Below are 13,405 nucleotides of genomic sequence, written 5' to 3' on the forward strand. Positions count from 1 at the left end.
TCCATACTGCCAGTCCCACTACAGTCCCACTTAATCTATCTCAGTTCTATTACATACACCTTCTTTATACTCCCTCCTCACACAAATACACTTAAACAATCCATTTTTTCCCCACTCTTCATTTACACACAAAGAGACAGTACTCCATTCCAAGTCCATTAGTTCACTCAGTCAACTCACTTTTTTTTTTGCGCTTCCACCTAAGCTTCATTTCAACTATCCACGATAAACTTAAACTATATACCAACTTCTTAAATTTACACTAACCTCAAGCCTACTCAACCTCCCCTTTTCTCAACTCTTATCTAATTGTCTCAGGCTTTCCCTTGGCCCCAGGCGGATCTCCTTTCAACAGAGCAAGGTGCTCTCCCCCTTTCCCCTAACACTGCAGCCCCCTCTTCTGATATCATGGTTACCATGATACCCTTCCCGCATCTGCTCAGGGTGGATATCCATTCCTATGAGCAGAATGCCCTCCCCCTTCCTCCCTCGGCAAGAACCACATTATCTACACAACCCCTGTTACTCCCTCAATTTCTTTATAAATATAGCTGTGGCCACATTTAAAAATTTCGCTATATTCGTTCCTTTCTCCCATTCTCTACATAACCAAGATGTCATCTTATCCTCCCTCGGCAAGAACCACATTATCTACACAACCCCTGTTACTCCCTCAATTTCTTTATAAATATAGCTCTGGCCACATTTAAAAACTTCGCTATATTCGTTCCTTTCTCCCATTCTCTACATAACCAAGAACGATATGCAACTCCTTCTTACTTGGTAGTTTGATCTTTATCTCCGCCAAAGCTTGGCATTGATTAAAAATATGCAGGTCCTCCCACTTCTCTCCACATAACACACATCTATCCCTATTCTCACTACCTACCCATCCCCTATTCCTCGGAACACCCAATATCCTCCAATACAAACCTCTCTTATCCCTTCTACACTCAAACTCCGTTTTTGGGTTTATTACTTCCACCAATTTATTTAATACTGATAAAGAGACTCTCTCTCTACATTCCCCTATTAAGCTCTGTCTTTCAATATCTAGTAGTCTTCCCTTTATCCTTTCCCATACCCATTTATTCCTACCACCCCCCAGATCTCTCCATATACCCCCAATCCAATTTTTGTAACCATTTTTTGCACTTATTCATTTGTCATACCTTTCTGAAAACTAAACGTTTCTTGTACTAACGCCCCACCCTTCCCTTCCTCCAATCTAATCCAGTACTTGAACACCCTCTTAGCTATTTCAACCTCTATCGATTCTTTACAGACTAATCTGGCCCCGGCATTGGCTGTAGAGTTCGGGAGGTCCATCATGATCTTACTAAATTTTTCCACCACCTGGTTTAGTTCACCCCTGTCCTCCTCCATTCCCCATACTTCAACCCCAAATAACATTTTGCCCATTACCAGTGATTTAAACACCGTTTTCTGAATTTTGTATTTAATGTCTGGAAATTTATTTTCTAATACCCCTACTGCCGCAAGCCCTCCTCTTCCTTTAAATTTTGCCCTCTTACACTGATTTTTCCAAGAAGCATTCTTGCTAATTATTACACCTAGGTACTCAATTTTTCCCCCTGGTCTAATTTCTTCCTGCTCTAGCCTCCAGTCTTCCTTATTCTTTCTCCCACCCCTTTTCCTACACACCATTATCTGAGTCTTTCTTACATTTACTCTAAGTGACCATTTCCTAGTATACTCAACTACCTTGTCCAACCCTTTTTGCAACCCACTTGCCGTCAAAGCCAAAATCAATAGGTCATCCGCGAATAGCAACCCTGGAACCGCCATTTTCCCTAGCCAAGGGCATTGCCATGCGTCTCCACCATGACCCTCTAAAATATTATTTATAAATAATATAAATATTATCGGGGATAGCTTACACCCCTGTCTCACCCCGCTTTTCGATTCAAAACACTTACTCAACCTTCCATCCTGCAATTTAATCATCACAAGCACTTCCTCAAAAATAGTTTCTGTTGCCACCCTCATTTTCTTCGACATTCCAACCTCCCTTAATCTCAAAAATAGCACCTCCCTACTGACCGTATCGAAGGCTTTTTCTAAGTCAATCACTGCTATAAATAATTTACGCCCTGCTATCCTCACATACTTTGTAATCAAAGTGTCCAGAATCCAAATATTATCGACTGTATTCTGTCCTTTCCGAAATCCATTTTGGAACTCAGATATCCTACCATACTGTTCCACCCAATTTGTTATCCTATTTGCCAAAACCCCTGTGTACACCTTTGACAGCGAGTCTAGGAGTGTAATTACTCTATAGTTGTTAGGATCACTACTAGCTCCTTTATTTTTATAAATAGGGCATAATACCCCCTTCCTCCATTCTCTAGGAAATTTCCCCGTTTCCAGCAACCTATTAAAGAATTTCACAATCCCTCTCAACATCGGTTCATTTGCCCCAACCTCCTTCCATACACTATTGGAAATACCATTCACACCTCCTGCAGTCTTGGGTCTACCATTTTTTAATACTGTAATTACCTCCTGCCTTGTTATCTCCCCATCCAATATTGTAATGACTACTTCCAGTTCCCTTCCTATTTGTGACTTGTCTATTTCTCTACCCAATTTCCCCTCCCCTCCTAAAAGACTTTTAAAATGCCTAACCCACTCGTTTTCTCCTATTTTATCCCCTTTCCCACCGGTTTTGTTCTTCTGATCTTGTTTATTGACTCCCAAATCTCTCAAATTTCTTCTCTCTACAATATATATATATTTTTTCAGCTTCCGCCTCCTTCCATCCTCTTTTCTTCTCATTCAATACCTCCTTATATTCCCTTCTCAATTTACAATATTCCTTCCTTTTTTCTTGCACACCCTCTTTCCTAAACTCCACTAGGGCTCTCATTACAACCTCACGTTTTCTCCTACAGTCTTCATCAAACCATCCATTCATTTTATTCTTTTTTAGGTGGACGGGTGCATTTCCTCTACCCTTCTCCTCACTTTCTTCCCCACCCTTCATACAGGGTGTTCTATTAATTTTAGCACGTTATCCATATCATTCCCTTTTTCCGCCCTTTCAGTTCCTACCCTTAATATATCTCCCTCCTCTTTCAAATGCCGTCTTAATTTCTCTTTAGTATTATCATCCCATACATACTTCCATCCTCCATTCCTATATATCTCCCTACTTTCCTCCATCTTTCCCTTCTCATCAGCAACCAAAGTTCTCAATTTTATTTTGATAGGCATATGTTCCGTTAACCCACATTCTAACACCTCAAAACTTATTATTCTCCTTAACGCTATCTCTGAGCTTATTCCTATATCCACTACACTCCCTCCATTTGTTGTAAAATACGTCAAATCTCCCACACTATCCTCCTTCATCCACCCATTTAAAATAAATAAATGTTCTATAGCACATAACTCTAATAACCTTTCTCCAGAACCATTTACACCGTTATCCTTATTCTTTCTTTGCAGTTCCCCGTCTACTTTTACTTCTTTCCCGTACACCGGTACTCTATTGCTCACTCTCGCATTCCAATCACCCAATAAAATGATCCCATCTTCTACAAACATCCCTTTAATTGTGTTTATTTCTTCAATCAGTTTGTCAAAAAAATGTTTATTTGCATAAACTGAATCGCTCAGATGGTTATAAAGCAGTGCCAGACAAATTACTTCCGCTGCCCCCTTCCCCATTTTTACTCTCAACCACACTACCCCTTCTACCCTAGTTTGTAACGTCTCCACCCATTCAGCTATCTCATTTCTTCTTAAAACTACTATGCCCCCTGGGTTTCGGCCCCTCTTCCTATTTTTTTCCTTAACACATTAACTACTCTATAACCCTCCCATGTAATTTCAACCCCCTTCCCTAACCACATCTCTACTAGAGCAATAATCTCAGAATCTTTCACTAAATCCACAATTTCCTTATTCCCTAACTTCCCCATCAACCCCTCAATATTCAGCATCTCTATCACCATATCTAGTTATTTATTTCCTCCCCCTCCCTCCCTATACTTCTGCATTTCACCAATCCCCCCCTTACTTCTCGTGATTCTTCCTTTTGGCTCCACCCGATCCCTCTCCCCTTCCCTCTCTTCCTTCTCCCCCCCATCCTTCCCCTTTTCCATGCCAGAGCCTTTTTCCTACCCCATAGATCTTTTACACTTAACAGTCTCGCTTTATTTAACGCCAGCTTTCTCTCCAGGTTTCTTTCTGCATTTCTCTTATTCGGGGAGGTTGAGTCGCTACCCTGACTCTTTTCCCTTCCCGTCACCTCTTCACTACCTGTATCCACTTCACTTCGGTCTAGTGTCCTACTTTTAAAGATAAAAATTTCATTGTTCCGTATTGAAATTACTGATGTTAAAAATTAAATAATTGAAAAGGAGGTTCAACCTATTCAATACTTAAAAGAAAGAAATGCAGTAATCACATTCCTATTTAAATGGGACCGGTTTCGACCTTAGTCCAGGTCATCATCAGCCGTAAAAACATGTACAATGTTTATGAATATTGGAGGTCAGTTTCACACTCTGATAGGCACAAAGACACGACACCACATTCTGTCATGCACAAAGTCACAACACTATCAATTAATATACGAAGATCAAAAATAACTTGAAGTCGCAGACGAATAGATTTGTAGTAGAAAGCCGCCAGCTCCTGGTGGTCAGCGCGGCACATTCAAGGTCATGTGCTGCGGTCGAACGCCAAAGTAGAGTGGAGAATGTTTTGAAGGTCCAGAATTTGTCACGGTTGCGGGAAGTTAAATACGTATATAAAAATATACGACGCAAATCAGTATAATTGAATGAGTACTTGTACTCCTGCTAAGTTCTTGGAAAACAGTTGACTTGAAAAAACAATTGTAGAGAGAAGAAAAAAATGTAGTAAAAAGCGCAATATCGGAAAACAAATGAAAACTTATATGCACAGTGCGCTATTTTTTAAATGAAAAATTTTTAGGTTATGATTGAAGTAGTTGAAGTTGGCGCAAGACAAGAGTTAAAATTTGAAAGAGGAGAACCGAAATGAAGGTCGTGGTTTTTTTTTAAAATAGAGAAGGAAGAATAAATTAAACTAGGAAGAGTGATAGTGAAATAAGAGAAAGAATAAAAGAAATTGAAGTTAGATGGTAATGAGGAAGGATAAGATAGGGAAATGAAGGAGGGGTAGTTTAGGGTGGGTTAGGAGGGTGGGTTATTGGAGGTAGAAAATGTGGGTGGGAACTATGTAAGGCATGGAAAATAGAATTGGGGTTTTGGAATTTGGAATTTTTGAGAAGAAGAATTAGGAAGTCAAAAAGGATATTGGGTTTTTCAGAAATGTCGTTTAAATTGAAATTAGGGTTGAAGTACTGGTCAAGGTGGATAAAGCAATTTTCAGTAATGTTTAAGAGGGGGCCTTTGTTAATGATTTTAAGTATATTTATGTCATTGTCAATACTGGTGAAACTATGCTTGGAGTCTTGTATGTGCTGTCCTATGGCAGAGAATCTGTTGTATTTAATGGCGTTGACATGTTCAGAGTACCTGATATTGAAGTTGTGGCCAGTTTGTCCGACGTAGGAGGAATTGCAGTTGTTGCATTTAAATCTGTATACACAAGATTTAGAAAAAGCATTAGACTTATTTAGAGATTTAGAGTTGTGTAAGATATCAAGACTTCTATTGTTAGTTCTAAAAGAAATTTTCATATTATGTTTTTTAAAAATATTAGTTATTTTATTAGCATCCTGAGTGAAAGTGAAGGTGGAAAAAGCAGTTGGTTTAATTGTGTCTTTAGATAAAGTGGTTTTTGGACGGTGTTTGAATTTGTTGATGATGCGGTTAATGAAGGAGTTGTTAAAGCTATTAAATTTAGCAATGTTGCGGATGGTGTTTAATTCATTATTTAAATCTTTTTTGGACATAGGGGTGTTGAAAGCATGAAAAATTAAGCTGTTATAAGTAGCACGTTTATGAGCTTGGGGGTGCAAAGAATCTTGTCTTATTGTAGTTGCTGTTAGGGTTGGTTTTCTGAAAATTTTGTAAGATAAAGAAGAAGGATGTCTAGTAGTCTAGAAAATTAAGAGTTTGGTTGTGTTCTGATTCGAGGGTGAATTTAATGTTAGAGTCTAAGGCCCGGTTTCACAGTATACGCTTAAGCCTCGGATCGGGCGTAAGCGGGAGCTTAAACTCTGGACGAGTTTCACAGTGGGGAGTGCAAGTGGTAAGCCGAGCTTATCTGTGACTGGCTTAAGCTGTATGCAACTGAGGTTTAAGCTAAGGATTCAGTCTACCGCGATGTTTTCTGAAGAAGACGACTTTGATGACGAGGAAATGCAAATTATTTTAGCTCATATGCAGCACAGAAGAAGACCAAGACCAAGAATATTTAGAACGCGTCCAAATCATTTTCATGTGTGGAATGACAGAGAATTCTACGACAGATTTCGGTTAAGTAAAGAGTCAGCAATGATGGTACTAGAAATGATTGGTGATGCTATTAAACATAAAACCGACTGGTAAGTACCTACGGTATATAATAGATACAAATATAATAGACCTATTAATTAATATATACCGTACATGTATGATATCACATTTGCAATTCATTCTTTTATCGCATTCATGTCGTCGCATAACCAACAATTTACTTTATATTTCAGGAACAAGGCCCTCTCACCCGAAACAATCCTCCTCTTAGCATTGAGGTTATATGCAAGTGGCAGTATGTTAATTACGGTCGGCGATTTCTGTGGCGTCTCGAAATCGACAGCATGCAGAGCTGTCCAAGTTGTTTCACACCACATTGCTCTGCTGAGGGATAGATTTATCAAGTTCCCTGCCACTCAGGAAGAAAGGATTAAACTGAGGGAACAGTTTTATAAAATAGCCAGATTTCCTCGTGTTGTCGGAGCTCTAGACTGCACTCATGTCAGAATTGTATCACCAGGTATGCATTATGATCAGTTATTATTATTATTATTATTATTATTATTATTATTATTATTATTATTATTATTATTATTCTCTTTTCTCTGTACAAATACATTTTGTGTCACTCCTAGCTTTGAGGTTTTGTTGCGCTAAGGTGAACAGTTGCAGAATGGATACACTGATGTACACATTCAACTTCCCCGCTTAGAACCTAACATTGGAGTTTAACATTGCAGTTGAAATGCTGCACACATGCACTGAAGCCTGTGGTAAATGTGTGTAATACAGTGCATGAATAACCTTACCTTTCTACCCTAGGATGAGTACTCGTGCATGTATCCATTCTGTATTTGTAGGCCTATGGTATGTAACTGACCTTTTCCTGTTATGATGGGCTTATGTTGTGTTCAGCTAAACAGCTGCAGGATGGATACCTCACTAATGTACACTTTCAACTTCCCCTCTTAGAACCTAACATCGGAGTTTAACATTTCAGTTGAAATGCTGCACGCATGCACTGAAGCCTGTGGTAAATGTGTGTAATACAGTGCATGAATAACCTTACCTTTCTACCCTAGGATGAGTACTCGTGCATGTATCCATTCTGTATTTGTAGGCCTATGGTATACAACTGACCTTTTTCCGTTATGATGGGCTTATGTTGTGTTCAGCTAAACAGCTGCAGGATGGATACCTCACTAATGTACACTTTCAACTTCCCCGCTTAGAACCTAACATTGGAGTTTAAGAACATTTCAGTTGAAATGCTGCACGCATGCACTGAAGCCTGTGGTAAATGTGTGTAATACAGTGCATGAATAACCTTACCTTTCTACCCTAGGATGAGTACTCGTGCATGTATCCATTCTGTATTTGTAGGCCTATAGTATGCAACTCACTTTTTCCCGTTATGATGGGCTTATGTTGTGTTCAGCTAAACAGCTGCAGGATGGATACCTCACTAATGTACACTTTCAACTTCCCCGCTTAGAACCTAACATTGAAGTTTAAGAACATTTCAGTTGAAATGCTGCACGCATGCACTGAAGCCTGTGGTAAATGTGTGTAATACAGTGCATGAATAACCTTACCTTTCTACCCTAGGATGAGTACTTATGCATGCATCCATTCTGTATTTGTAGGCCTATGGTATGTAACTGACCTTTTCCTGTTGTGATCAGCTCGACAGCTCCAGGAAGGCTATACCGATGTGTACATTCAGTTTAAACAGTTAAATTTTAAACTCCAAGGCTGGGTTTTCATTTTGAAGGTTGCACTCATGTATGGAAGACTGTCTTAAGGGAATCTGGATGTGAAAAAGTTATCAAAAAATAGTATTTTGGTTTTTCAGTTCTGTGTACAGACTGAGTTTTCCTGAATTCATAGGTATATAATGTGTATGGGGTAGCACAACAAAAGTTTATTTTTTTAAATATGGTTGAACCCATGACAATCCCTCTCATCTGTCATTTATCATTACAAGTTAAATACCTAGTTTTTGTCTTGTACCAAAAAAGCTGTGGTCACTGGAAAGCATTATAGCCACAAACACTTCCCCTCCTATGAGGTTCTCAAGGCTATTAACACCAATTTAACCAAAATAGGATGAAAGTGCATATGGAGCTGGAAAATTTTGAAACAGTTAAGAGTGTGTTGAACATCATGAAGTGTCTGCTTTGAGCTTCACCAAAAGTGATGTTTTTCAATTTTTAGGTTCAGTTTCCTCTGGAACTGTAAGATCTTGTGCAAGAAAACTCAGCACTCTTCTTTAAAACCCTAATGGCTACAATAGAGGCTTATAGAAGTTAATTTCCCCAAAATATTAGTTACATGATACTCACTCTCTCCAACTTCTTGAAGGAAAAAAATATTTTTTGAGAACCTATTTCAGTAAGGTGCAATAACTATTTGGATACAATTGTAAGTCTTTATTTCAGGTAATAGTGTTATTAACTTGCATAAGAAGAATTATGGCTGATAAATTAAGACAAATGCCATTAATTTCATGGATATGGGTCTTCAGAAATAAGCCAATAAACATACAGATTCACATCCAGGTCACCTTAAAGGGTGAATGATTCTATGAAGAAGTTTAGGTTAGATAGAAAAGCAGGTAGCTTAGCTTTCTATCTGTTCATGGCAAATTTGTGCATGTAACCTTTCTGAATTTTTATTACTACTCCATGTAACTTACATTCTTGTACTCTGACATATTAACTACCACTTGTCATTGTCTCATTTTAGGAGGAGAGAATGCAGAGATTTTCCGAAACAGGAAAGGATTTTTTTCCATGAATGTTCAGACTCTGTGTGATCCTGACTTAAAGATCACTGACATTGTTGCTCGATGGCCTGGTTCAACACACGATTCTACTATATTTAACAATTCTGTTATAAGAGCTCGATTTGAGAGTGGTGTTATCGATGATGGTAGTGTAATCATTGGAGACAGCGGCTACCCAAACAGGCCATATTTGATAACGCCACTAGCTGCACCCGATTCACCTGAAGAACAATTGTTTAATGAATCACAAATTCGAACCAGAAACTGTGTAGAAAGGAGTTATGGTGTATGGAAAAGAAGATTCCCAATACTCTCCACAGGCATACGACTTCACCATAACAAAGTTCAGAGTATAGTGGTAGCAACAGCTGTACTACACAATATATGCTGCCTTAATAATGACATGAACTTACCAGTGTTGGAGCCACATATTGAAAATGCAGTTCATGTTGTGAATAATGTACCTAATGCTAGGGAAACTCAGAATTTCAATAACTCTGTAAGAAATGCAATTATTTATGACCATTTCAAAAATTTAAGACAAATTCAAGGTTAAAAACATGTTTTAATTGTCAAGAATGTAATGTACAATATACTTCATAAATAAATAAAAATATCACAGGCTTTTTTTTAATATTTCTAACTCTAATTTTAACTTTTCCTTCACTAAATTGTGTTCATCTTCATGTAGTTTCATTTTCAGTGCATGACTCTCCAGTATCAAATCGTGCTGTTCTTTCATTTGCTTGATTTTTAATTCATGTTCTTTTTGAAGAAGCGTGGTTTGTAAGTGGACAAGTTTCAACTTTGCTTCTGCCAGTCGATCCCACTTTTCACTGGTCATTAATTGCCCAGTAGAGTCTTTGACTTTACCTGTAAGTATAATACCACACATTAAAAAAATACTGTTAATTTTACCAGTAGGTAATGTACATTACAACAAAACATGAGAAAATCTTGGCTGGCACATTGTGTGGAAGCACTAACTGGAACACTTTTTTCTGTGTTCTGCATTTAATCATTAACAGTTTAAATAAAAATACCTGTGTTTTTCTTAGTTGGATTCTTCTGATTTGCCTTCTTGACATCCGGTGATGTTGTAACTAGAAAATAAATGTTTTTCATCATCCTTCAGAATTTACTATATTGCTTTACAAACATTAATTCCCACATACCTAAATATGCATTCTAAGCCAGCAATCATTATCATGTGTTTATCAGCTTATTATACATTCCCATATGCACACCATTTTTGAAGAAATAGGTAGGAATATAAATTTAGTTTGTCATGAGGTGTGTGAATTATTACATAAAAACCAAACAAACCTAATGGTAGAAATAAGTAATCCATTCTTAAAATGCATGGAACTTAACAATATAGCAGATGTATGAATAATAATTATGAGGTGAATAATTATTATTCACCTAATATGCTGCAACTATGAAATAGGACGTATATTATTTAACATTCATAGTTATTTTTTATTCAATTGGTCATGACATAAACCTAAAAACTGATATTTACCTAGCAGAGAAATAAGCATGCTAACAGTATGTACAGACTCACCACAAACAGTAGGTTCAGGAAATAAATAATTCCCATCATCATCATCATCATCCACTACAAATCTCAGTTCTTTGGACATCGGTTGCCTCAACATAGCTGGCACATATTTACTCCAGTCATTGCTGGGAGTTCCTAAAATAATAAATAATTATGAAAATGCATCCAACAAACTTTAAAAAATTTCATAGATTGCTATATGTGCCACTATGAAAGTCTATTTTTTTAACAATTAAAAGGTATCATCTGGGTCATTGAACAGCAAACTGATATGGATTGCCTCAAAATTGATGGCACAGTTTAAAAAAAAAAGCCCTTTACAGATGTAATACTGAAAACTGGTCCTACAAATTTCAAGCAATTAAAATCATTTTAAAATTTGAATAATGCATTCTTGTACAATATTATAACTCTCATTACCTATACCTTTGATATGTTCATGACAAATAAAGCAATCCCTCTATGCATATGATTCACTTTACAGAACAATTACTGACCTGATAAGCTGCTGTCTTTCCCAGTGTTACTACATTCTGCAATGGCATTATCACTGGAACCTGAAATATTAATATATGAATTAGAGCAGCACAGTGAAAAACATGTAGTTTTTTAAATATTCAGACACATTATATTTATTTAGGCCTACCACCATAACTCAATGAATCGCAAATATGAACCAGAAACTATATACGAAAGACTGCCAGTCTATGGAAAAGAAGATTCAAGTGAGGTAAGCTAGGGTGGAGTAAGTAAAATCACCAACTTTTTTGAAATCCTTCTTTCTTTCTTAATCCGTTTACCCGCCAGGGTTGGTTTTTCCCTCGGACTCAGCAAGGAATCCCACCTCTACCCCTTCAAGGGCAGTGTCCTGGAGCGTGATACTTTGGGTCGGGGGATACAACTAGGGAGGAGGACTAGTGCCTTGCCCAGGCGTCCTCATCTGCTATGCTGAACGGAGGCCTGGCAGAGGGATGGGAAGATTAGAAGGGATAGGCTAGGAAGAGGGTAGGAAGCGGCGGTCATGGCCATCGCGACATTTGCCTGGAGGTGAACTGAGAAACCATAGAAAAACCACTTTGAGGATGGCTGAGGTGGCAGATAATCACGCTCCAGGACCACTACACTACAGAGGCGGACTTTTTTGAAATCATTTCAGAAAAAAAATAGGTAAAGAACTGACAGGGAATCTCCCACTTGGGCGACAGTCCTAACTGCAGATCAGTGGCGAATGGATGAATCTTAGGTTGGAGTATATAATAATTCTATATTACAACAAACAAATCAGCAATGATCCAGTTAGGAAATGACACACCATGTAAGATGAAATACAGATACGGTAATTTTTGTGAAGGAATCATTAGCCTACAAGATAGAGAAATGAGATACAATTATATAAATGTATGGGAAACTAGAATAAAAATCTACCGAAGTATAATATCAAGGATTAAATTAAATGAATGAAGCCTCTTTTACACAGAAAATAGAACACTGATATTCACTCTACAAAATAAATTCGTCGCCATAAGATCTATCTGCGTCGGTGCGATGTAAAGCAAATTGTAAAAACAAAAAATCAGTTACTGACCTGACACACAGTTATCTTTCTCAATGTAGCTGCAACCAGCAATAGCAATATCACTCGAATCTGAAATTAAAAACAGAGAAATATGTACAATATTTCAATAGTATCGAGCCACTTATTAATCCAATGCCTACTTCCATTTAACATGCAGTAGAATAGCCTATATAACATTTTACAAAATGAAAGAAAATGGAATATATGCCTACTTACTTTGCACTACATTAATGTCGTCACAGTCATAAACTGAAACGAACCCATCAATTTGAACACCAATTAACTCTTTCAGTTCTTCGTCGACTGGTGTTATTAGCAATGGCTTACTTGGACCACCACCTGTACCTCGAAGAGCACATTTTTCGTCTGCATACTTCTTTTTCGTGATTTTCTTCATATTTTCATACTTCTTTTTTAACACATTAGCGTCTCTATGCACTGCACCACTCCTGGCATTAAATGTATCCGCAATTTTGTTCCACGTTTGAGCTTTCCTATTCCACAATAATTTATCTGATTGTTTACATTCTATTATATGCTTATAAGTTTTTACAATCTCCAATAAAATGCGAACTGAAGTTTGCAGTACGCTTATTTGAATCACAGTTTCCGTTCATTTTTCTCAATTATCTTGGCTGGTAAACGATGTATAACCTACAAGTCAATCAATCATACGCTACGGATGTAAACAAAGATGAGAATTGAATCATTGCGCATGCGCAAGCATTACCAACTTCGGAGATGTTCAGCTTAATAAAGCTGCACATGGTCCCCCTACTGTGAAACTCGTAGTGTTTAAGCCAAAGAGTAAGCCTTGCTTAAGCGGCGTGCGTGGCTTACTAAAGCTTCGGCTTAAACTTAAACTGTGAAACCGGGCCTAAGTTGTTGAGATGAAGAAGTGTAGAGGCTGCGTTGGTTGATTCCTCATTTAATATTACTAATGTGTCATCGACATATCTCGCCCAAAAGAGGATGTTGGAGAAATTATTATTATTATTATTAATTCTTGTGTTTTCTAAGAAGTCGAGGTAAATTTCAGCACGAATGCCAGAAGC

The 13,405-nt window shown here is 37.7% G+C and overlaps 1 protein-coding gene across 1 annotated transcript; it reads left to right on the forward strand.

Moving 5' to 3' along the window:
• The first annotated feature begins 6,431 nt into the window (after nucleotides 1-6,431).
• Nucleotides 6,432-9,822, forward strand: LOC136885500 (putative nuclease HARBI1). The gene is made up of 3 exons (XM_067158092.2): nucleotides 6,432-6,511; nucleotides 6,656-6,942; nucleotides 9,171-9,822. Exons 1-3 carry the CDS (start codon nucleotides 6,462-6,464, stop codon nucleotides 9,764-9,766), a joined length of 933 nt encoding a protein of 310 aa, XP_067014193.2. The 5' UTR covers nucleotides 6,432-6,461; the 3' UTR covers nucleotides 9,767-9,822.
• The last annotated feature ends 3,583 nt before the right edge of the window (nucleotides 9,823-13,405 follow it).

This window comes from Anabrus simplex, chromosome 14 (assembly GCF_040414725.1).
Source record: "Anabrus simplex isolate iqAnaSimp1 chromosome 14, ASM4041472v1, whole genome shotgun sequence".
Classification (NCBI taxonomy): Eukaryota; Metazoa; Arthropoda; class Insecta; order Orthoptera; family Tettigoniidae; genus Anabrus; species Anabrus simplex.